At 43.0% G+C, this 26,301-nt stretch overlaps 1 protein-coding gene across 2 annotated transcripts in view; it reads left to right on the top strand.

The window, feature by feature from the left end:
- The window catches only part of KIF3B (kinesin family member 3B), a 43,124-nt gene that overhangs the window by 4,671 nt on the left and 12,152 nt on the right, over window positions 1-26,301 (top strand). For both annotated transcript variants that reach the window (XM_080812838.1, XM_080812839.1), the window contains exons 2-5: window positions 18,279-19,746; window positions 23,963-24,064; window positions 24,276-24,398; window positions 24,506-24,624. In XM_080812838.1, coding sequence (XP_080668964.1) covers window positions 18,343-19,746; window positions 23,963-24,064; window positions 24,276-24,398; window positions 24,506-24,624 — 1,748 coding nt within the window. In that variant the 5' untranslated portion in view covers window positions 18,279-18,342. The remainder of the gene's footprint in view (window positions 1-18,278; window positions 19,747-23,962; window positions 24,065-24,275; window positions 24,399-24,505; window positions 24,625-26,301) is intronic.

Raw genomic sequence — 26,301 nt, 5'->3', positions numbered from 1 at the left:
TGCCTCACATGGCCACAGTTTCCCTGCCAAAGTGGTTCTTTCCTTGGCCATCAAATGACATTTCTAAAGTTTCAGAGCTTTTGATTTGGGGATCCCTTGAAAAGCTGTTGTGTCCTGCCAGAATTCCTAGAGGATCCTTGAATGGAGGATCTCTTCTGAGCAAGAGAATTCAAGCCTTTTTTTCATACATGTTAATAATTGCTCTTACAAATTTAGGCTTTACAATGTTGTTAGTTCCACGCTGGGAATAGTAAAACTGATAATCCCACCACCTCCACTTGTAGAGCAGTTCAGAATGCTCTTTCCTGTGCATTCTTATTTACTAATGCCCGTCAGTGGAGATCATGTGGAATATGATCTACCCTCAGTTTACAGACGAGGCACTGAGATGCTAAAAGGTCATTTGTTTTTGTTAGTGTTAGGCATCTGTTAGGTGCTGGGTTAGGTAGATCCTTGCTTCTCAGAGTGTGTTTTGCATGACGGAAGTACCCATGGCCCCTGGAAGCTTGTTAGAAATCTGGACCTAGATAATTCACCAGCCTGTATTTTACCAACACCCTCAGTGTGTCCTGCATGAATTAAGAGTTTCAGGTGCACTCCTTTGGTAATAAGTGGCAAAACTAGGTCTTCCCCATGATAATGATAATAAAAGTAATAGGACTAGCCAACATTTATCCAGCCAAGCACTGTCATAAGTGCTTGACACAGGTTGTCTCATTTAGTCCTCAAGGCAGCCCCGAACATGGGTACTGATATGAATCACACTTTCCAGAAGAGGAAAGTAGAGGCATACAAAAGTGAAATAACTTCCCCAGATCTTCTGAGTCCAAGTCCGTTCCTCCTTCTATCACTGAGTTCATTCATCTTTCAGGGGGACAGTATATCCTTGCTGTCTTGTCTGGAGCCCTTCTCTTCTCTTCGTGGGTAACCAATGTCAAATGCTGATGAAAAAGTGACTTGAGGGGCGCCTGGGTGGCTCAGTTGTTAGGCGTCTTCCTTTGGCTCGGCTCATGATCCCAGGGCCCTGGGATTGAGCCCCGCATGGGGCTCCCTGCTCAGCGGGAAGCCTGCTTCTCCCTCTCCCTCTGCCCCTGCTTCTGTTCCCTCTTTCACTGTGTCTCTGTCAAACAAATAAATAAAATCTTTAAAAAACAAAAAACAAAAAACATACCCTATTCATTTAAAAAAAAAAAAGTGACTTCAAAGAGTGTTCGAGGAAATCAGGGGAAAAAACCTTGAGCTATATTAACTGAACCTGGATGTCAATCACTTGACCATAGTCAGTAAACAGATTTCCAATTTATAAGATAAGCCACCTCTGACACTTCTTAGCAGTCCAACACTCAAGGCCAAAACAGCTGACGCGGGTGGGAACTGAGCTTGTACTGTTTGTACTGAGTCATTTGGCCCTACACTGTTTCTTGATGGTGGTGATAACATCTGTATGGGTGAGAAGAGGGCAGCCCAAGTCCTGTACCACCCGCTGACTGACTGCGAAGACTTCAGTTTTGTGGAGCCTCGGTTTTCCCTCTCTGCCCCTTGGGCTCATTATTTTCCTTTCAATATCTCCTGATCTCCCCAGAGTCTTAGATTTCTTGGTCAAGGTATGCCATCATGGGAAATTCTGGTGTGAAAAGGAGGTAGGATCTGAGGAGTTGGGGCAAGAATTTTAGTAGCGATTCTGCCATTTGCTGTGTGACCTGGGGCAAGTAACTCAATCTCTCTGGCCTTCAGGTTCTATATACACAAAATAAGGGCCTGGGACAGCCTTCTTTTTTTTTTTTTTTTTTTTTTATTTTTATTTTTTTAAAGATTTTATTTTATTTATTTGACAGAGAGAGAAAGATCACAAGTAGGCAGAGAGGCCGGCAGAGAGAAAGGGGGAAGCAGGCTCCCTGCTGAGCAGAGAGCCCCATGTGGGGCTCGATCCCAGGACCCTGAGACCATGACCCGAGCCGAAGGCAGAGGATTAACCCACTGAGCCACCCAGGCGCCCCCTGGGACAGCCTTCTAAGGCTCTTCCAGCCCTGCCTGGAAGACTGAGCAAGGAGCTGAGTGGTATTTTCTTCTCCCTTGGTGACTTCATGCTGGGCTTTCACCCAGACCTTCCAGGGCGGGGCTTTTAGACCAGATTTCTTGGCAGCCAGAGATCATTGATTGCAATCAGCTCATCTTATTAGTGTCACACATCTGCATTGCAGCTCGGGATGCTCATGTTTAAGGCTCAGTTAGTCATGGTGACACATTGTGTCTCCACACTTTGTCACACTGCAGGCACTGAGCTCTTCACACACAGGCAGATCTATCTTTAGTATGCTGATTTATTTAAATCAGAGTTTGCATTAGAGAGCACCCAGTGATAATTGTGGTGGGTGTGGTTTTATTTTTAAAGTTTTTGGCAGGGTATTTGCAGCATTTGCATTTTGTCATCTCTGAACAGTGTATAAATGGAAGCCGGTCCAAGGGAACTAGAAACTGTAGTGATTATTGGGAGTAGAGACACGACCTGCTCTTACCTACTCTGGGGTCCTTCAGATCACCTTCAGCAGTGGTTCCAGGAACTGCTTTCTTTGGGGCTTCCGTGTGGGAATAAAGTAAATAGAAACTAAAAGCTTCTAGCACAGTCTCCAGCAGTAGAGTGGATTGCAGTAGTCATTACTTTGTAACACATTTCAATAACCTAAGCAAAAAAACCTAGCTAGTAAATCACAAAAGATTCCATTCAGGTGAGACGAAGTATCAGTTCGGGTTACTTATAATAACTGCAAGAAGATAGTGCTTAATTACTGGTTTTGCAAGATCTGCAGTAACGAATCAGATTCTAGCCTAAGAAATACATCATGTTTTTCCTTCCTTATTTCTTAGGTTGCCAGCATTTTAAATGATTTATTTATTTATTTATTTATTTTCCAGCATTTTTAAAATATAATTTTCCTTCCTCATTATAAAAATAGTGAATTTGTGCTGAGGAAAAATGAGGAAAGTCCTGAAAAGATTAAATAAGATTCACTTTGGGGGCTCCTGGCTGGCTCAGGCGGTGGAGCATGCGACTCTTAATCTCGGGGCTGTGAGTTTGAGCCCAATGTTGGGTATGGAGGTCATGTAAAAATAAAATCTTTAAAAAAAAAAAAGGCTTTCAAAGATTCACTTTAAATCCTACCACCCAGAACTAATCACTGTAACATCTTACTATCCAAAGGCAGATATATCCTAAATATATTTTTTTCTCTGGGATGTACAGTTGTTACTTGTTTCCCCTATTATTGTCTTTAGGCTAGTTTCAATATTGAATATTATAAATTATGCTACAGAGAACATCTTGATTATCTTGTGCATACACCTTTGTCTGCACTTCTGACAATTTCCTTAAACTAGATGATTTAATTGTTTAAAATTGTTAATTATAAAGGTAGCCTCCTTCAATAATGTTTTGAACAAGGCAGTGTCTAAATAAAGTTGCAAAAGCAGATATTATTACAATTTGGTGGGGAGGGATTACCAGTGAAAATGGTATCCTATGTCAATTTCAGCACACTTGTCTACTTACAAATACACTTTCAGATAAATGTACTCAGAGCGGACCTTTCATTTTCCACTTGGAAATGTTCATTTAACATTTCGTAACCACGTTTCCATGTTTATAGTAAACTCTCCCTAGCATTGGGCGTTTGTTTCCAACTTTTTATAATCACATATAGTGCTTTAATGGATATCTCTGCTTCTCTCTCAGCTGCATAAGAGAACAATTCTAAATAAATACTTTGGGGAAAGTTAGAACTTGAAAAAGTTCTAAAGGAGAAGTGTTCATTTTCCTTCTTAAAATTTTATTAGGCGCTTCTAAAATAAGTTTTAAAAACCCCAGCTTTATTGAAATATAATTCAATTATATTGAAATATAAAAGATCCCTAAGGATCTTTTAGTAATTTTTCTTAGCCTTCTTTGCTGTTTGTCCTTAATTACTTTTCTTTTTGATAAAAAATTTCCAGTGTGTAAGACCCAGCAGGTGGTCCTATTTCAACCCTCCATTCCCTGAACAGACAGTTGGTTGGTTGGTGGCATTAACCAGAAATGCTGTACATACATTGTCAGATGTGGGCACTGTGTGAGCTGGGAGAGCACACATATTGTTGTGGACGTGGGCAGTGAGCCATGACAGTACTGGTGGACTTTTGGAGAGGGTTTTTAAAAAAAGTATTTCCATCGTCACATTACTGAAACAAATCCTGTAATTTATAGGATATTCTGCTTCATGAACTTTGGGAACTGTTTACTCTAGAGGTAGCACATGTAGGCAGAGTTTCTCCAACATTAGTGTACACACAGATCACCAGAAATTTTGATAAAATGGGATTCTGATTTTGGGAATCTAGAGGGGGTTAGATTCTGTAGAGTTAAACCAGAGTGGGACAAGAGAAGATTTTTGGTGGCACTCAAATACAACATCCTAAATTACCTTGAATGGCATGATGAGTATTATTCCCTTTTTTTTTTTTTTAAAGATTTATTTATTTGAGGGATGCCTGGGTGGCTCAGTTGGTTAAGTGTCTGCCTTCAGTTGGGTCATGGTCCCGGGGTCCTGGGATTGAGTCCCACATTGGGCTTTCTGCTCAGGGGGGAGCCTGCTTCTCCCTCTCCCTATGTGCCTCCTCCAGCTTGTACTCTCTTTCTGTCACTCACTTTCTGTCTCTCAAATAAATAAATAACGTCTTTTAAAAAAGAGAGATTTGGGACGCCTGTGTGGCTCAGTGGGTTAAAGCCTCTGCCTTCGACTCAGGTCATGATCCCAGGGTCTTGGGATCGAGCCCTGCATCAGGCTCTCTGCTCAGCAGGGAGCCTGCTTCCTCCTCTCTCTCTTGGCTGCCTCTCTGCCTACTTATGATCTCTGTCAAATAAATAAATAAAAATCTTTAAAAAAAAATTTTAAAAAGAGAGAGATTTATTTATTTGAGGAGAGGGAGGGCCAGAGGAAGAGAGAGAGAGACTCTAAGCAGACTCCACACTCAGCATAAAGCATGGAGCCCAAGCAGGGTGCAGTGTCAGGACCCTGAGATCATGACCTGAGGCAGAACCAAGAGTCGGAGCCTAACCAGTGGCACCCACCCAGGTGTACCGAGCATTATTCCATTTTAAGCTCATTAGATTATTCTGCTGTCTAGAAGAGTATTTGTTTGGTTCCTGTCTGTTTCTTAACACTTGCTAAGCTGGCTTTCCAACCGGGAGAGATCAGACCTCAGTCCTTAGGGAAGCTGCCCTGCTGGCTAGAACTGAGTAACATTGTTATGTGTCCTTGTATTTATTTTCATAGTTACCTTCTACTTACAGCATGTGATACTGATTTTCTAGCATGTTAGTGATATAAAGTTTCTTTTAAGAATAAATTTGGGTTAAAAGAAAGTAGATTAAAAAAAAAGAAAGTAGATTTAAAGAAAAACCTTAAGTAAATAATAATACAGGTGGAGCCTGGAAATGGTAAAAAAAAAAAAAAATGTGAAGAGAAAACCTGATGACTGATATCTCGGGCTGGTGTGGAAAAAAGGCCATGAACTTTGGAGCCAGGTAGACCTGGTTTCTGGGTATTTTGCCACTTATTAACTTGGTGTGCCAGGTTACTTCCCACTCCCCATCTCAGGACTTTTCTCCTCTAAATTGGTTCGGGGCGGAAGCCCCTCCTGCAGGTCAGGCCCTGTAATGCTTGTCTCCTCGGATCCTCACACAGCCCCCGTGGCAGCAGGCCTGGTGTTGGTGGTCTTCCCATTTTACAGGCAGCAGATAGGCTGGGAGGGCTGAGGGAACTCATGCAGAGCCCCAGAGCTGGGACAGTGGGCCTGGGTTTCAATCTCTGATGTGCCGGGATCTCTCCCTCCGTATTCCGGGCCACTTCCCTCTTCTAAATGTAGATTTTGCTGTGGCTCTCTGCCCAGCTGGAAGGCAGTCTGATTAAAATGAGACGTCATTGGGGCGCCTGGGTGGCTCAGTGATTTAAAGCCTCTGCCTTCAGCTCTGGTCATGATCCCAGGGTCCTGGGATCGGGCCCCGGCGTCAGGCTCTCTGCAGGGAGCCTGCTTCTCCCTCTCTCTCTGCCTGCCTCTCTGCCTACTCGTGATCTCTGTCTGTGAAATGAATAAATAAAATCTTAAAAAAAAAATGAGATGTCATTGAGGGGCTTCTGGGTGGTTCCATCAGTTAAGCATCCGACTCTTGATTTCAGCTCAGGTCATGATCTCAGGGTCCTGGTCTGCTTGAGATTTGCTCTCTCCCTCTCCTTCCACCCCTCCCCTTGCTTGTGCACTGCACTCTCTCTCTCTCTCTCAAATAAAAACTTTCTTTTTTTCAAATAAAAACATTTTTTAAAAAATGAAAAGTCATTGAGCACAGCCATGTTCACTATAGCATTATTCAGAATACCCAGGAGGTGGAACTAGTCCAAATGTCCATGGACAGATTAGTGGATTAAAAAAATGTGGCATATATGTACAATAGGGTATCATTTAGCCTTCCAAAAACAAGGCGATCTTGTCACATGATACAACATGGAGGTGCAGTGGTGGTTTCCAGGGGCTGGGGAGAGGGGAAAACGGGGAGTTTTTGTTTAATAGGTATAGAGTTTCAGTTTGGCAAGATGAAAAAGTTCTAGAGATCTGTTACAAAACAATGTAGATGTAATTGACACCTACTGAACTGTACACTTAAAAATGGTTAAGAGGGTACATTTTATGTAAGTGTGGGTTTTTTTTTACTATAATTAAAAATTTCTTTTTTTTTAAGATTTTATTTATTTATTTATAAAGATTTTATTTATTTGACACAGATCACAAGTAGGCAGAGAGGCAGGCAGAGGGAGAGAGGAAAGCAGGCTCCCCGCTGAGCAGAGAGCCCCATGTAGGGCTCATTCCCAGGACCCTGAGACTATGACCTGAGCCAAGGGCAGAGGCTTAACCCACTGAGCCACACAGGCTCCCCTAAAGATTTTATTTGTTTATTTGACAGAGAGCACACAAGCAGGAGGAGCAGCAGGTAGAGGGAGAGGAAGAAGCAGGCCTCCCACTGAGTGGGGACTCTGATCCAGGGTCCATCCCAGGACCCTGGGATCATGACCTGACCTGAAGGTAGATGCTTAACTGACTGAGCCAGGCAGGTACCCCCACAATTATAAATTTCTTAAAAGTAGAAAAAAGAAAAAAAAGAAAAGAAAAGCATTGGTCAGAAGGCTTTTTTTTTTTTCATTTTGGAAAATTCCAAGCATACATAAAAATAAAATAGTATAATGAGGCATGAACCCGTTACCCACCTCCAGCAGTTATCAACACATGGCATTTCTGTTCTACCCATAACCTCCCATCCACCCCGCCCTACCCTGGTTTATTGTGATCCCAGACAACACATAACTTTATCTGAAAACACTTTTGTGTGTATGCCTAAAAGGAAGAAATTTCTTTAAAGAACACATTTTCACACCTAAAAAAAGGTAATAATTTTTTTAAAGATTTTATTTATTTGAGAGATGGAGATCACAAGTAGGCAGAGAAGCAGGCAGAGAGAGAGGAGGAAGCAGGCTCCCCACTGAGCAGAGAGCCTGACGTGGGGCTCAATCCCAGGACCCTGGGATCATGACCTGAGCTGAAGGTAGAGGCTTTAACCCACTGAGCCACCCAGGTGCCCCATAATAATTCTTTAACATCATCTAATATCCAGTTCAGATGTCCCTGATTGTCTCATACATTTTGTAACAGTTGACTTGTATGAATCAAGATCCAAAAAGGGCCCCAGTCAAGAGCCAGATGTTATATTTGGTTGATTTAAGTGTCTTACATCAACAGAGTGTACATTTTTAGTAGGGAAACAACTTTATTTCTTTCCTGGATTAGTACATCCAATAAGAAGTTCCTGGCAGAAAGGCTTGTCTGGCTTTATAGTCTCGTGGTGGTTGAGAGTGTAAGTTCTGTATGTTGGGCTGGTGTGGGCAACAGGGTGCACTGGTGGTGGGGGAATTAGTGAGACAGCAGGGGGACTGTTACTGGGGTAAGATGGCACCCTCTGACAAGAGAGGAATGTGTGTAGCTTTTCCACCTCTGGGAAAGGATCCTGCTCCTTACTCCTACCTGTAGTTAAAGGTGTATGCTCAGGATATTCCCACAGCATTGTGTGCGGTAGCAAAAGACCGGAAACCATGAGAAGATCCCTCAGGAGTTGAATAATCAAATATATTATAAATTTATTTTATTTTATTTTTTGGAGTAAACTACACCCACTGTGGGGCTGGAACTCATGACCCTGAGATCAAGAGTTGCTCTACTGGCTCAGCCAGTCAGGTGCCCCATCAAAAACGTTATAAAGCAACCACACTATGACATCTGGGCAGCTGTTTAAAGGGGGAGGTGGTGCAGAAATTACCTCATTGATCTGTAAAGTAAAATGGAGAATATTCATAGTATACGTATGATTGAGTTAAAAAGAAAGAAAGAAAGAAAGGTGGGAGAGCAATATAGATATATTAATATTAATGCTTTGCAAATGCATTGAGTATCTCTCCAAGGGGTAGGGGGAAGATTACTTGTTTACTGTATACTTACCTATATGACTTGAATTATTGTAATCTATGCATATATTGATACACACATGTACATATATATATGTGTTTGTGTTCAGAGTAAGTTCATATGTAGGTCTTTAATAAGATAAGCCTAGTTTTGAATTTTGACTGTTCCACTTAATTGCCTTGAGCAGATTAATTTCTCTGAATCTCCCATCCTTTTTTTAAAATAAGGCTAATACCTCTATGCCTCCTAGGGTGATTTTGAGGATTAGAAGAGGAATATACATTAAACTATTTTTTAAATTTTTTTTTTAAGATTTTATTTATTTATTTGTCAAAGAGAGAGAGCACTCAAGAAGGGGGAGCAGCAGATAGAGGGAGAAGCACTCCCTTCTGAGCAAGGAGCCAGATGCGGGACTTGATCCCAGGACCCTAGGATCATGACCTGAGCCGAAGGTAAATGTTTAACCAACTGAACCACCCAAGTGTCCCTACATTAAACTCTTGACAAACTATGAGTTGTGACTATTGAATATAACAAAACCCCAGACCCGCACTGATTCTAATGAGGAGTATCCTCTAGATTTGAATATATTTTTAATGTATTTTGTGAATGTTTCACAACTGGATTAAAAAAAGGGGGGGGGATTTCTTTCCCTCTTTTTCCCCCTAGATAAATGCTTTCTTTGTTTGCCTGTTTGGGTTATCAAATGATAGGGCATGCCTGGCGCCAATTTGAATTTAGGACAAGAATTTATTTGTTCATGTTTCTTTTATGTGGCCTTTGTAGGTTTTTTTTTTTTCAGATAAGTAGCCTGTCTTCCCAAGACACTTAACCAGAAATCAAGGTGCTAAACTTTTTTCCCCCAAAGAAAAAATAGCTTTATTGCAGTCCTCCCACTTGATTATAAGAAACAAAATGTATGTACCTATCAAAAAGGCCAAAGAAAGCAAAAAAAAAAAAAAAAAAATCGCTTGCAAGCTCACCCCTGAGATCAGTGTTGCTTGCATTCCCTGAGCGTTCATTACACATCTTGCACTAGGCTAAGCATTGAGCATTTATTAGTTTATGTAATCCATAGAACATTTCTTTAAGGTAGGTGTTATTAACTGCATTTTATGTAAGAAGCTATGACTTCTGTAACTCTCAAGATTTTGTAGCTATGTGGCAGTGCAGAAATTCAAACTCTGTCTTGTTGAACACTAAAGCTCATGCTTTTAACCATGACTTTATACCATTTCCCTGAGATCTTTCTCTGAACATGTGCATGTACACATGTAAACATAAATCACATCATAATACCTCTTCTGTTTGGTAGCCTTTATCAGCAAAATGTCATGAACATCTTCCTATAACTAAATACTTAGAGGTGTATTGCCAATTTGATGACTGCGTAACTTCCCATTGTAGAGGTGTGTCATAACCAGTCCTTTACTAATGAATATTTAGGTGGTCAGAGAGGGTACTGTAATAATTATAAACATGTATATACATCTTGCACATATATTCCACTACTAATGTCCTTAAAATACTTCCAAGAAATGGAGTTGCTGTTTCAAGGGATTATAACATTCTGAGTATTACGTTTCAATCGATTGATCGATTGAATTGACTGATCGATTGACTGAAGGTATTGATTACTCCAACTCTTCTCAAATAGTCTTTGCCAGTTTGAGAAGCTGTGGCTCTCATATGTACTATAAGGGACAGTTTAAAAAGTTTTTAGACAGTTTGCACAACTATCTGGCTATAAACATTGCCTGTAATAACAACAGACTATATTTTATTAGTCTGGTATTTTGCCATCTTTGCTCTAAATGCCTTTAGGACTGAGGCTACATGACAGACTGTAATGACATTAGAATATCAAAGTTGCCATTGCCGTAGACCCCATGGAAGGGCTTTATGACCCTTCTCCAGAAAGTTGAGATAAGTACTTTTACTCCTAGGGCCCTTTGTTCATCAACTGAAACTTAAAAAAATATATATATATTTATTTATTTTTATTATTTTTTTAAAAAATATTTATTTATTTTTATAAGAAATCTCTACACCCAGCATGGGACTCAGACTCATGACTCAGATGAAGAGTCGCACGCTCCACCAACTGAGCCAGCCAGGCATCCCAAAACATTTTATTACCTTATGTCCATGGTGGCCAGTGAAAAGAAGAAAAGAAAGAAAAGAAGAAAAGACATGGATATTAGTTTACTAATTAACTTCCCCAACTTTATCCATCTTCTTTTTCCCGTAATTTTACTTTTCTGACCACACAGTATACTCCTACGATTTAAAACTCAAGAGATCGGGGGCACCTGGGTGGCTCAGTGGGTTAAGCCTCTGCCTTCGGCTCAGGTCATGATCTCAGGGTCTTGGATTCAAGGCCTGCATCAGGCTCTCTGTTCAGCGGGGAGCCTGTTTCCTCCTCTCTCTCTGCCTGCCTCTCTGCCTACTTGTGATCTCTCTCTGTCAAATAAATAAATAAAATCTTAAAAAAGAAACCAAACTCAAGAGATGGAAAGGGTAGACATACGAAGTTTCTCTCCTACACTTGGCCCTCACAATACAGCTTTTTCCCTACGGGCAACCAGTGTTGTTTTCTGGCTCATGAATATCCCTTCAAATGTATTTTATGCATATGTAAGCAGATATAGAAGTGTTCCCTCAACACAAATCCAGTGTGCTTGTAAAAGTTCTGCAGGGCAGTGAAGTTCTTTTTAAACAGGTGCTGAATAATCCTGCTTTGAAAATTGCGTAACTCCTGTAGTGATCACTGGCCATTATGGGAGCCAGGGGCCCAGAATTGGACTTGCCCTCTTGGGGTGGTTCAGGGATTGCAAACAAGGAGCCCTGGTACTTCAAAACACTTAGCAGAGGCTGTGAGAGAATGGTGTTGATGGTGATGAGGTGGATACAGAGTAGAAGCAGCCACTTCCCCTGGGAGAAACTTGCACAGGGAGTTGTTTTGGGCTGCTTAATAGGGAGTTGCTTTATTTTCTTGCTTGAGAGTTGCAGTGGTTTTTTGGATGGCCCACATGACTTCAGCTGCCTCCCAGACACTCTGAGTCCTTGAACTCCTGGCCAGGCAGTTCGCAGGTGGTTGCCTGGTCTGTTCTTAAAGGACACTGTGTTGGAGTGCATTGATTAAAGATGCATTAGTGTGCACTTGCAGGCCTGTTTCCGGTAAATTGCTGGGCCTTTTTTTTCCCATTTGAAGATACCGCGTACTCATTAAAGAACATTTGGAAAACACAGGAATGTTGAAGAAGCAGGGAAAATCACCTCTAGTCCCATCACCTAAAGTGGACCACTGTTGATGTTGTGATGTGTCTTATTTTTATAGAATTGTGATTGCATGCATTCAGTTTTGTAAACTGCTTTTTCATTTATGATAAACATTTTCCATGTCATTACAGGACCTTGGTAAGTGTCATTTAAAAAGATGGGCTAGGGGTGCCTGGGTGGCTCAGAGGGTTGGGCCTCTGCCTTCAGCTCGGGTTGTGGTCTCCGGGTCCCGGGGTCGAGCCCCACATGGGGCTCTCTGCTCAGCAGGAGGCCTGCTTTCCCCTTTCTCTCTGCCTGCCTCTCTGCCTGCTTGTGATCTCTCTCTCTCTCTGTCAAATAAATAAATAAAATCTTTTAAAATAATTTAAAAATAAAAAAATAAAAAATAAAAAGATGGGCTAGCATGGCAGGCCTTTCTAGTCAGATCATGTGAACATGAATTTGGTTATAGACAGAGATGCCTATAGGAGCCAGGCAGGAAGTACAAATGAGCAAAGCATGCTGGGAATGAGACATAGGGAACAGGATTGGGGAGGATTGGAGAGGTCAGGTCCTCCAAAGAGGCAGCTGTTTCTCAGCTCCCATTGCTGCAGTTAGTGCATGGGCCAGGGGCTGTCAGATATTCCCATTCTTCAAGAGAAGCAGAAGACCTGTTTTTTTTTCTCTCTTTTTTTTTTTTTTAAGAAAGAGGAAGCATTTTTTTTTAAGATTTTATTTATTTATTTGACAGATAGATCATAAGTAGGCAAAGAGAGAGAGAGAGAGGAGGAAGCAGGCTCCCCGCCAAGCAAAGAGCCCGATGCGGGGCTCGATCCCAGGACCCTGAGATCATGACCTGAGCTGAAGGCAGATGCCTTAACCCACTGAGCCACCCAGGTGCCCCAGACCTGTTTTTTTTTTTTTAAATGTGAAATTGGTAGGGTTTGGAGGGGTTTGTTTTTGTTTTTGTTTTTGTTTTTTTGAGAAAACATTTTTGAGAAAATTTTAAACATTCAGAGAATAATATGAGAAATAATCAGGATTTACAGCTGTTAACATTTTCTCTTATTTTCTTCAAGCCTCATTTCCCATTTGTTTTGTTTTAAGTATACTTAACTTCCAACACAGGGCTTTAATTCATAACCCCTGAGATCAAGAGTCACTCACTCCACCAACTGAGCCAGTCCAGGGCCCCTCCCTGTATTTTTTTTTTTTTTAAGAGAAATGATAAACTATTATAGATAAAATTGAAATATCCTTCCCATTTTTTTTTTTTATCCTTCCCATTTTTAATCCCATTCTCCACTTCTCACCCTGCCCAATTTGGGCAGCTGCTATCATAAATTATTGTATATCTTTTTTTTTTAACTAACATATAATGTATTATTTGCTTCAGGGGTACAACATTTTTTTACTACTTACATATACATAAATGCAATTCCATGAACACCATATTGTTCTGTAAATTTTTAATCATAATTATCGCTCTGCACTTGTTTTTTCACTCAGCCTGTTTATTTTTCCATGTAAATTTATATAAGTCTAATTTGGGGTTGGCAGACTTTTTCTGGAAAAGATCAGGCAGTAAATATTTTAGGTTTTGTGAGCCAGCCTGTCTCTGTTACAGCTACTCAGCCCTGCCATTTTATAGCTAATGCAACCATAGATAATATGTAAACAAAGGGTTATGGCATGTTCCAATAAAATTTTATTTACAAAAAACAGGTTGTTGGCTTGGTTTGGCCCATGGGCTATAGTTTGCTGACCCCTGCTCTAATGCATTCCTTTTACCTACTGAATAGTATAGTGTCTATGATATGATTACACCATATGTTATTTTTCACTTCCCCTGAAAATAGATATCGAGGTTGTTTCCCATTTTTCTATTTTAACATGCTGCAGGAAGCATTCTTGTCCATGTTTCCTTGTGTACATGTGCAAAAGGTTTTTCACTAGGATATACACATACATAGTAATGGAATTGCTGAGGCTTTTTTTTTCTTTTTTAACAAATAAAATGGTCCGAGTGAAATGCTTCAGGTAGAATGTGACCAGTTTGTGACCTCTGTCCTAGAATCTCTGTAGGAAGCCAATAGTGCGATTCTAACCCACACCTAGTTCTAGAATTTGAGGTAAGACTCTGTGACAACTAGCAAAGGTGAGGGTGCATTAATCCAACTGTAAGGGCTGGAGAGCCATCTGGAAGAGGTCACTGCCATGAGCAATGTGAAACTGACTTCCTCAGTGGACAAAAGGGGTGAAGTTGGGGAGAGATGCGGTTTTTCATGGGTTTTGTTCAGACTGTGGTTGTTCATGTTGGAATAACAAGTTCTAACAGAAAATGTCTTCAGGATGAAGGTGACAAGCTGCTGACCTATGGTTGCTTCTTTCCTGGCAATGCCGTGAGTTCCTTTAAAGATTTATCACTGTAATTAGACCGGCTAGAAGGAGAATAAGGAAGGTAATAAAGTAAAGAAAGAGTGTCAGGGCATCCTTCCAAGAAAACCCTCTTCTTTGAGGAGGACCCACAGCAAGTTTTTAAGCCCTGGTGGCAGGAAATTAAATTAGCCCATCTTCCCAAAGTTCTACGTCAATAATACATGACTAGTTCAGTCGAGCTCAGTGGGTTCTGAAAAGAAATGGTGTTCTGTGTTCTGAGTTGAGATTTAATTAAGGGGATGCAGGCTTTGGGAATTCTTCTTTTTAAAACATTTTAAACATGATTGTAGGTCATTATCATACCTTTGTTTTTATCATTTCGGAGAGCTCAAAAAATAGACCGTGCTCTAACACAAGCAGCTGAACATCAAGGTCACCCTGCTGCAGGCTTTTTTTTTTTTTTTTTTTTTTAAACAGACTTGGGGCCACATTGTTCTGGTAGGTAAGAACTGGGCAGTTCTGCCTCTTTAGGAGTATGCAAGGCAGAAAAATTAATCTCTCCACTGATGCATTTGCCACTTACCAACCCCCCCAACCTTTTTTTTTTTAAGTTTTATTTATTTAAGTAATCACCCAATGTGGGGCTCGAACTCACAACCCAGAGATCAAGAGAATTGCAGGCTCCACCAACTGAGCCAGCCCGTCACCTCCTTACCCCCACCCCTACCATTTCTTACTCTGAGTCTAGGACCTTGTGTAAACCATCCTATGCGCTGCAGCAGAGGCCTCCCCAGAGAAGGCTCAGGGGGCTGGGGTTTGAACTTGGCACCTGGACAGCTTTTGCAGGTCTCTGCTGACATGGAGGTAGAGACAGGCTCGGGTCACAGCTGCAGTGGTAGCTTGGGGGCCATTGCCCTGGAAGAGAAAGGGAGATGTAGTAAGCAGACTGGCCATTCTAACATCCATTTCTTTCTTCTCAAAATGGTAATAGCACATAACAGGTGAGGAATGAGGGACTTTTACATGGCTTTCCTTAAATGGCTTGAGCTTCACTTTTTTTTTTTTTTTTTTAAGATTTTATTTATGTATTTGAGAGAGAGCAAGAATGAGCAAGCACAAGTAGGGGGAGCAGTAGAGGCAGAAGCAGGCTGAGCAGGGAGCCTGATGTGAGGCTCCATCCCAGGACACTGGGATCATGACCTGAGTCGAAGGTGGATGCTTCACTGACTAAGCCACCCAGTTACCCCATGAGCTTCACTACTAATGGAACATTGATTAGGTATTTGGATCTCAGTTTAATCTGATTTTTTTTTTTTTTTAGGGTAATGACTACAAACTGAACAAGAGAATAAAAGTTAGGGCTCACCAGTAATCTCTGGAATGACCCTTTGATGAGGGTTTTGGATGAATCTGTATTGGTTTATTTTAATCCAGCTTTATGTTAGTTCATAAAGTACTTCCACCTTTGTAAGTACCCCTTAGCCTTAAAATCATCCATAAAGAAGGAGAATTATCCCTGTCTTACCAATTTTATAGAAAATGGGTTCCAAGAAGATTAGAGGTCTTCTAGCTCTTAGTCTAGACATCTAGACATTCTAGACATTATTTGATTACATGTAATGACTAGAAAGTACAAAAAATAACTTTCCATGTTTCCATGTGCTTAGCAGCAGCCGAATTTTTGATAAAAGCTTAATGGGAGAACATATTGACTCAATATTTATTAACATACAGCACATAAGCCACAGACTGGCCCATCACTGCCTCACATTCTCACACTCCTTTGTTGGCAGGGAATAGGTCACCCTCACAACTAAAAAAATTGTTCGCGCTGTCCTAAGTGTCTGTTGAAATCACAAATGCATGTATCCTGTGAGCCAGCAGTTACGCTGTTAGAAATTTATCTTACAGATACACTTTCCCACATGTGAAAGGATGTGGGCCTAGTTTTTTTCACAGTAAAATATCAGAAACAGCTTAAGTGCTAGGATTGTGGTTAAGTAAATTGATGCTTCCAGGCAGTGGGATATTTTGCTGCTGTTATAAAGAATAAGTTAGCTGTATATTTTTTGAGGGAACATTGTTTAGTGAGGAAAAGCAAGGTGCAGGACACTGTTAATACTGTGTATAACATTCTACACTTGTGTTAAGAAGGAGGGGGTAAGTATGTACTAATATGTATTTGCTTGCTATGCATAGACTAGCTCAGGAAGATTAAAAATCTAATAATACTTGCCTTGTGGGCAGGGACCTGGGCGGGTAGAGAACATGTAAGGGAAAAGGACCTGTCGTTAAAGAGGTCACTGAATCAAGAAGCAGGAGAATCACCTACTTAAAACAAAAACCAAAAAACACCCCACACTGAGGTTTTTAGGAATTTGGGATCCTCGTATGTATCTCTTCACTCTGATCTGCTTGCTTGCTACCCCTTCCCAAAGGACCCATTTAGTCATCCTTCCTTCCGTTCCCTGAGTTTTCCGGCACTAAATGAAGTTCTCTTTTTTGGTTTTACTTAAAAATTTTTTATTTAAAGATTTTATTTATTTATGTGACACAGAGCGCGCGCACAAGTGGGGGAGTAGCAGAGGGAGAGGGAGAAGCTGGTTCCCCACTGAGCAAGGAGCCCGATGTGGGACTTGATTCCAGGACCCTGAGATCATGACCTGAGCCGAAAGCAGAGGCTTAACCATCTGAGCCACCCAGGCGCACCTACTTAAAATTTTTTTTAAAGATTTATTTGTTGGGGCGCCTGGGTGGCTCAGTGGATTAAAGCCTCTGTCTTTGGCTCTGGTCATGATCCCAGGGTCCTGGGATCAAGTCCCGCATCGGGCTCTCTGCTCAGCAGGGAGCCTGCTTCCTCCTCTCTCTCTCTCTGCCTGCCTCTCTGCCTGCTTGTGATCTCTGTCAAATAAATAAAAAAACTTAAAAAAAAAAAAAAGAATTATTTGTTTATTTTAGAGGCAGGGAGGGGCAGAGGGAGAAGAGAGTCTCAAGCAGACTCTGTGCTGAGCACAGAGCCCCACATGAGGCTTGATCTTATGACCCTGAGGTCACAACCTGAGCAGAAACCAAGAGTCGGGTGCTTAACGTACCCGCCACTCAGGCACTCCTACTTAAAAAAAAAAAAAAAAAAAAAAAGATTTAACACCTATTTTTTAATTTGCATTCAATTTGTCTTCAATTTTTTGGTTGAATACATGCTTTCTATATAATGTATTACACCACATTCTCATTTATTTGCATACATTTTGCATAAGCCATTGTTTATGATTTTAGAATGGAAGAGTATTATTGGCACAAGGTAGGAAATTCAAACAGTACAAATAGAGCATAAAGTGAAGTTTTTTCTCTCTCTCTTGACCTGAGAGTCCTCTAGGCCCACAGTTCCCCTGCTGAGGCTGCTGCTGTTCCCACTTTGATATGCATGCTTCTAAGAATATTGTTTTGCATATCACACATAAACGTGCATGCATGTATCCGCCTGCTTACACCCCGTGTTAATTGTACTATGCACACGGCTCCTCATCTACTTTTTCCACTTAGCAGTGCGTCTTGGTATAGGGTTACATTTAGATTAGCACATTCTTTTCAGTTACTGCACAAGATTCCACTGTATATATGTTACTATGTATATATATTTTCAGGCAGCCCCCTCTTGATGGGAGCTGGGGTGGCCCACAGTCTGTTGCTACCACAACGAATATCCTTGTATCTGTGGGATAAATTCTTAGAAATACAACTGCTACATCAAAAGGTATCGATAGATAGTTCCAAATTGCTCTCCGCAGAGGTTTTAGTAGTTCAACGGGACAGAAGATTATCCAGGCTTTTAAAAGGTTTCTAGCTGCTGCAACCTGGAGTATAAGATAAAGTATCAGTCAAGGGGAAGACGGGCCCATTCACACAGCTGGTGGACTAAAGTGTGTACTTTTCCTACTGAAGCTCATTAAGATCCCATGAGGAAATGCAGCGTGCATTGTAGTCCTTTCCGTAGCTAGAGGAAGGGTAGCCAGAGGAAGGTGACGTGGGTGGGCTGGGTGCTGTTGACCAGCCCTCAGTGACGACTGTACTGTCCTCACTTACTTCTGCTTTTTTTCTAGGACCTTAGCATCCTGAGACGTTTTGGATTCATAGCCCTCAAGGTTGACCCGGTCAGAGTCCATCATGTCCAAGTTAAAAAGCTCGGAGTCCGTCAGGGTGGTGGTTCGCTGTCGGCCCATGAACGGCAAGGAAAAGGCTGCCTCATATGATAAGGTGGTGGACGTGGACGTGAAGCTGGGGCAGGTGTCAGTGAAAAACCCCAAAGGTGTGGCCCATGAAATGCCCAAGACCTTCACCTTTGATGCAGTCTATGACTGGAATGCCAAGCAGTTTGAACTCTACGATGAGACATTCCGACCGCTCGTGGACTCCGTCTTGCAGGGTTTCAACGGGACGATTTTTGCCTATGGACAAACTGGGACTGGGAAAACCTACACGATGGAAGGAGTCCGTGGTGACCCTGAGAAAAGAGGAGTCATCCCTAACTCATTTGACCACATCTTCACCCATATCTCTCGATCCCAGAATCAACAGTACCTGGTCAGGGCTTCTTACTTGGAGATCTATCAGGAGGAGATCCGAGATCTGCTCTCAAAGGATCAGACCAAAAGGCTCGAGCTCAAAGAGAGGCCTGACACTGGCGTGTACGTGAAAGACCTGTCTTCCTTTGTCACCAAGAGTGTGAAGGAAATCGAACACGTGATGAATGTGGGGAACCAGAACCGCTCGGTCGGCGCTACCAACATGAACGAACACAGCTCACGCTCTCATGCAATTTTTGTAATCACCATTGAGTGCAGTGAGGTGGGCCTTGATGGAGAAAACCATATCCGCGTAGGAAAACTGAACCTTGTGGATCTTGCTGGCAGCGAACGGCAAGCCAAGACCGGCGCACAAGGAGAAAGACTGAAGGAGGCCACAAAGATCAACCTGTCCCTTTCAGCCTTAGGTAACGTCATCTCTGCCCTAGTGGATGGCAAAAGCACTCACATTCCATATCGGGACTCAAAGCTGACCAGGCTCCTCCAAGATTCTCTCGGTGGCAATGCTAAAACTGTGATGGTAGCCAACGTGGGACCTGCCTCGTACAATGTAGAAGAGACTCTGACCACTCTCAGATACGCCAACCGTGCCAAAAACATTAAGAACAAGCCAAGGGTCAACGAGGACCCCAAAGATGCCCTCCTTCGAGAATTTCAGGAAGAAATTGCTCGGCTCAAGGCCCAGCTGGAAAAACGGTCCATTGGCAGGAGGAAGAGGCGGGAGAAGCGGAGGGAAGGTGGTGGCAGTGGCGGGGGCGGGGAGGAGGAGGAGGAGGAGGGAGAAGAGGGTGAGGAGGAAGGGGATGATAAGGATGATTACTGGCGGGAACAGCAAGAAAAACTGGAGATTGAGAAGCGGGCCATTGTAGAGGACCACAGCTTGGTTGCAGAGGAGAAGATGAGGTTGCTGAAGGAGAAGGAGAAGAAGATGGAGGACCTACGGCGGGAGAAGGATGCGGCCGAGATGCTGGGCGCCAAGATCAAGGTACCACAGCCTTCCTCGGCCCCTCTGTTCTCTCAGGGCTTTCCGTTTTAATCCAAAAAATGGTATGACAGATGACGTCCCTTTCAGTTTTACATTCCCAACAGCTCGGTGGGATCCAGTGTCCAGTAAACATTTGTTGAAGTGAAGTAAAAACCATTTCTTCAAGTTTATGTCGAACTCATAGGAGGAATAATTATTACATATGTGCAGGGTGTAAAAAGCAGCAATAAAATTGACACCCAGGAGCCCCACAGCCTGTGTGACAGATAAAACAGAATCCCTATCTTCACAAGCTTTGTGTCCCCCTCCCCCAGAGCTAGCCCTTGTTTCGAATTTGGTGTTTCCTAACTTTTCTTTATGGTTTTCTCATATAGGTATATGTCTCTAAAAAAAAAGAAAGTTCCACATAATTTTGTACCTTTATATAAATGAAATCCCACTCCTGCAGTTTGCTTTTACTTGCCCAACCTTACGTAATGAGATTTGTCCAGATTGACACTTGTAGCTCTGATTCATTCATTATTACTGCTCTGAGAAGCGTGTGGTATTCCATTCTCCTGATAGTGGGTTGTTTCCATTTTTTGCTATGAATGTTTTTGTACTTGGCTCCAGGAGAACACGTATGAGCAAGAATTTCTTACCTGGCGCCATTAGGTCCTCGGGTTTGTACAGCTGTAATTTTGCTAGATAATCACAAGTTGTCTCAGCGGTGGCCACGTGAAGCGAAGCTTCTACCAACACAGTATGAACTCTGGTTGCTCCTCGTCCTTACCAGTGTTTATAACTATCTGCTTTTTTTTCTTATTGACATATAATGTATTATTTGCCCCGGGGTACAGGTCTGTGAATCGTCAGGCTTACACACTTCACAGCACTCACTGTAGCACATACCCTCCCTAGTGTCCATCACCCAACCACCCTGTCCCTCCTCTCCCACCCCCCAGCAACCCTCAGTTTGTTTCGTCAGATTAAGAGTCTCTTATGGTTTGTCTCTCTCCTGATCCCATCTTGTTCCATTTTTTCCCTCCCTACCCCACACCCGCCCTGCTCTGCCTCTCAAATTCCTCATATCAGAGAGATCGTATGATAATTGTCTTTCTCTCTCTGACTGATTTATTTTGCTTAGCATAATACCCTCTAGTTCCATCCATGTATGACTATCTGCTTTAATTCTCTATAAAATGGTATCTCATTGTGGGGTTTTTTGTTTGTTGGTTTAGCCCAACTTGGGGCTTGAACTCACAGTCCTGAGATCAAGACCTGAGCTGAGATCAAGACCTTAGCTTACCTGACTGCGCCACCTGGGTGCCCCTCTTTGTGGTTTTAATATGCAGTGCCCCCAACCATAGAAGATACAGAACAGTTCCCTCGCCCCCAAATTCTCCCTTGTAGTCAGCCCCCTCCCTCAACTGACTCCAAGCCCTGTGAGTCAGTGGCTGACTAGCATTCTAGAGCATGGAGACTCCTGTGTCTTTTCTTTCTGGTGTCAGTGTACCATTCCATCAGGCGCCCAGACTCTGGGCTCCCACTGGCCTTTACTGGCAGAGGAGAGGACAGAGCCAGCCCTGGAAATCTGAGGATGACCGCTGCCTGCCCATAAGCCAGAACGGCTCTGAGGTGTCAGGTTCTTTCTTAATGAATTTATGAAAACTCTGACTTCGCATCTCAGATGTATCCTTGTTTATTAATTTAAAAATGACCAGTGATCTCTTTTTTCTCACCTCCCCTGCCCCCACTGTATGAAGCTGTGGCTTTATCTGTGGCTTCATCTGTGGCCCTTTCACAGAGCTGCGTTCTCTTTTACTTCAGAGGCAGGGGTCCTTTCCAGAGCTTCCAAGACTCGATGTGAAAATGAAGTCCAATACAACACAGCTAGGGGGTCACTTTGTTCCAGGGAGGTGCTTAGTCTGGGATTCAACGTCAGATGCCACTTCATCCCTCCTCATTCCTGCACTTGACATGTAACAGGGAGTGTCCATGTTTGATGTGCATGCTGGTTTTTAGGATCACATCTGTTATTCAAGCCCAGGAACACCTAGACTCTCTAAACAACCTGGGTTATTTGGGCAACTCTCAGAGGCCAGGTGTGGCAAGACTCAATATTACCTCAAGGTCACTGAATCTCTTAGACTTTTTTTTTATTGGAGAATGATATTACTTCTGTCTCTCAAAATCTCTGGGTGCTATAAAATCATAGGACAAAAGTATTGTAGAGCTAGAAGGAATGTGTGTGTGTTGGGGGGGGTGGATTAGTAATCCAGCGCAACCACTTCATTTTGAGAGAAGAGGAAATGGGCCTAGGGGTTCTGAAAGATGTCCGTAAGTTTCTTAAAAGCAAGGTCATCGGGGCGCCTGGGTGGCTCAGTGGGTTAAGACCTCTGCCTTGGGCTCAGGTCATGATCCCAGGGTCCTGGGATTGAGTCCCGCATCCGGCTCTCTGTTCAGCAGGGAACCTGCTTCCTCCTCTCTCTCTCTGCCTGCCTCTCTGCCTACTTGTGATCTCCATCTGTCAAATAAATGAATGAATGAATGAATAAATAAATAAATAAATAAATAAGCAAGAAAGGTCATGGAGGTTTTGGATTCTCTGCTTTTTGGGTACAAACTGTTCCCATGGCTTTACCCACCATCTAAATATTTGCTCAAGGTGCCCCATCTATATAGCAAGCCCAGAGCTGTCTCCTAACATTCGAGCCTGATAGTCTCTCCTACTGGACATTTCCAGAGATGGCCATGGCCACCCAGAACCTGTTTCTGCCTGCCTTTCCTCAGTCAAGCCAGACCCTAGGAGTTATCCCTGCGAGCTATCCTTCCCTCTCCCTTATGGCCCAGTCAGTCCCCAGGCCTCTGAATCCTGCATCATCGGATTGACTCTCTTGGACCCATCCACTTTGCTCTCTCCCGCCCTTACTGCCCTAGCCCAGGCCTGGATCCTCAAAACAGCCTCCTGACTGGTCTCCCTCCACCCAGCCTGTCCTTTCCCAGTCATCCTTCCTGTGGTGGGGGAAGAATGTTTCTAAAAACCAAAACTGACTGTGTAAAACAGAAATCTGTGTACCCTTATGCTCAAAGAACAGTCAGTGTGATTCCTGTGGGTCTCAAATCCACTTTAGTTTCCCTTAACAGGGCTTTGATGTTGTTGAACTGAGCCCTGATTGCTTTGCCAACTTTGTGTATCACCACTTCCTACCCTACCCTCTCACACGCCATGCTTTGTTTTTCTTTCCTGAAGATCTTATTTATTTATTTATTTATTTATGGGGAGGGGGCTTGTGTGAGCAGAAGGAGGAGCAGAGGGGAAGGAGAGAGAGAATCTCAAGGAGATTCCACGCTCAGCACTGAGCCTGATGTGGGGCTCAGTCTCACGACCCTGAGATCGTGACCTGAGCCGACATCATGAGTTGAATGCTTAACCGATTGAGCCAGCCAAGCACCGCTACATCAATTTTTTTTTCCTTAGCTAATTCCTATTTTTACTTCAGCACTCTCGAGACAGGAAGCTTTCTTTGATTCCCTCCAAAAGCCTGAGTTCTCTCCCTCCTGTATGCCTCTCCTATTATTACTCTGTCTTTTCTTTGCTTTTTTGAAGATTTTACTTATTTATTTGACAGAGAGAGACGCAGCGAGAGGGAACACAAGCAGGGAGAGTGAGAGAGGGAGAAGCAGACTCCCCACTGAGCAGGGAGCCCAACGTGAGGCTCGATCCCAGGACCCTGGGGTCATGACCTGAGCTGAAGGCAGATGCTTAACGACTGAGCCACCCAGGGGCCCCTGCTCTGTCTTTTCCTCATGCTCGTGTCTGCCTGCAGAGCACGAGAGCCTGCTTGCTTATCCGTGGCCCTCAGTGGAGTCTTCAGCCTTGTGATTCATATTCTGTTGCCTTCCTAGTACCTAGCACATAGGAGGGTCTCAATATGTTTTAAGTAGGGTCAACACTTTGTACATACAAACCTCCCCAAATTTTCTTTAAGAAAGCTGAAATTCCTATAGTCCTGGGGGAGTTGTATCTTTAGTGTTTCTGAGATAAAGCCCCAGTGGAGCCACCTCAGCCCCACCTCGGTGATGGTAAGGACACTGCTGTGCACAGTCTGTCTTCCCCCAGAGTTCACCCCTTTGGCTCAGTCCTGAGCACATGATGTTTTACAGGCTTCCCTCTGAGGAGATATGTTCTGAGAGAGATCATTCACGAGATGGATTCTACTCTTTTCTCACTCAGGCCATGGAGAGTAAGCTGCTTGTTGGAGGAAAAAATATAGTAGATCATACAAATGAACAACAGAAAATCCTGGAGCAGAAACGGCAGGAAATTGCAGAGCAGGTAACTTTTCATTCCCTTTTGAGGAGAAGGGCGCGGGACAAGGCGCACCAATGCCACAGAGCAAATATCTCTTTTATTAGATGCTTCAGAGGGAATGAAAACAGGGTGTTCAGCCCCTTCCCAGTGGGAGACTCCGATCTGGAGCACCCAGCCCTGTATTCTTGTTTAGACAGTCTGTAGGCAAGCTGATGAATTTTGTGATGTTGCCCAGAAACGTCGAGAAAGAGAAATCCAGCAACAGATGGAAAGCAGAGATGAGGAGACCTTGGAACTGAAAGAGACGTACAGCTCATTGCAACAAGAGGTGGACATCAAGACCAAAAAACTCAAGAAGGTATAAAGGAACGAGGCCTGGCAGAGGTGTCTTGAGACTTGGAGGAAGGGAAGAGCTCTGTTGTCTGGAGGGCTCCCCTCCTCACCTGCCTTTCCCCTCGGTTCCAGCTCTTCTCCAAGCTTCAGGCGGTGAAGGCAGAGATCCATGACCTCCAAGAAGAGCACATCAAGGAGCGTCAGGAGCTGGAACAGACTCAGAACGAGCTCACAAGGGAGCTGAAACTCAAGTAAGTTCTGGACCTTACATGGCACACTCAGCCACTTGCCAGGTAGTTTGTTTGCTGAGTAAGAAACGTGAATCTAAAGACAGGGCCCCTGCCTACTTCTCCCCACTTTGTCTGTTTTTTGTTTATTCTGAGAAAGTCACGTTCTCTCTCTGGGTCCCATCTGTTAGGCGAATGACTTCACCAGATCTCTGAATTTCCTTCCACCCTACCTGCTGGATGTTTTTAAAGGCTCCAGCCTCTATTGATCAGAGGGAATCTTTCTTAACTAGAATTTTCTGACTGGTATAATGAATATCCAAATGCCCCCCACCCAGATTCATTGTAAACTACCTTTTGTCATTTATCTTTCATAGAAATATTCTAAAATCTTTTTTTAAGATTTTTTATTTATTTATTTGATAGACAGAGATCACAAGTAGGCAGAGGCAGACAGAGAGAGAAGAGGGGGAAGCAGGCTCCCTGCTGAGCAGAGAGCCCTATGTGGGGCTCGATCCCAGGACCCTGAGATCATGACCTGAGCTGAAGGCAGAGGCTTAACCCTCTGAGCCACCCAGGTGCCCCGAAATATTCTAAAATCTCATGTAATGTTAACCTCGTGTTATCTTATTCCTGCAGACTTACATACAGGATTATACTATTTTAAAAAATGCTTTACTGGGGCACCTGGGTGGCTCAGTCGTTAAGCATCTTCAGTTCAGATCATGATCCCAGGGACTTGGGATCAAGCCCCGAATCGGGCTCCCTGCTCTGTGGGAAGCCTGCTTTTCCCTTTCCCACTCCCCCTGCTTGTGTTCCCTTTCTCGCACGCTTTCTTTCTCTCTCTGTCAAATAAATAAACAAAAAATCTTTAAGAAAAAGTAAATAAAAAATGCTTTACTGAGATATAATTTACAAACCATATAATTCACCTGTTTAAATTAGTATACAAGTCAGTGGGCACCTGGGTGGCTCAGTTGGTTAAGCATCCAGCTCTTGCTTTCAGCTCAGGTCATGATCTTAGGGTTGTGAACTTGTGTCCCATGTCAGGCTCCCCACTGGGCACAGAGCCTGCTTAAGATTCTTTCTTCCTCTACCCTCCCCACCCCATAAATTAAATAAATAAGTAAACAAATAAATATACAAGTCAGTTTTAAAAACATATTTAGGGGCGTGCCTGAGTGGCTCAGTGGGTTAAAGCCTCTGCCTTCGGCTCAGGTCATGATCCCAGGGTCCTGGGATCGAGCCCCACATCGGGCTCTCTGCTCAGCAGGGAGCCTGCTTCCTCCTCTCTCTTTGCCTGCTTCTCTGCCTATTTGTGATCTCTGTCTGTCAAATAAATAAATAAAATCTTTTAAAAAAATAAAAATAAAAAAAAAATATTTAGGGGCACCTGGGTGGCTCAGTGGGTTAAGCCTCTGCCTTCAGCTCAGGTCATAATCTCAGGGTCCTGGGATCAAGCCCCGCACCCGGCTCTCTGCTCAGCGGAGAGCCTGCTTCCCCCTCTCTCTGCCTGCCTCTCTGCCTACTTGTGATCTCTCTCTCTCTCAAATAAATAAATGAAAATCTTTAAAAGACAAACAAACAAAGAAAACATATTTATAAGGTTGTAAAACCATCACCACGATCTGGCTTTTTTTTTTTTAAAGATTTTATTTATTTATTTGACAGAGAGAGAACACAAGAGCACAAGTGTGGGGG

This window comes from Martes martes (genome assembly GCF_963455335.1).
Source record: "Martes martes genome assembly, chromosome: 9".
Classification (NCBI taxonomy): domain Eukaryota; kingdom Metazoa; phylum Chordata; class Mammalia; order Carnivora; family Mustelidae; genus Martes; species Martes martes.
Note: the sequence above shows the minus strand (reverse complement) of the source record. Positions and strands in the feature narration are given on the sequence as shown.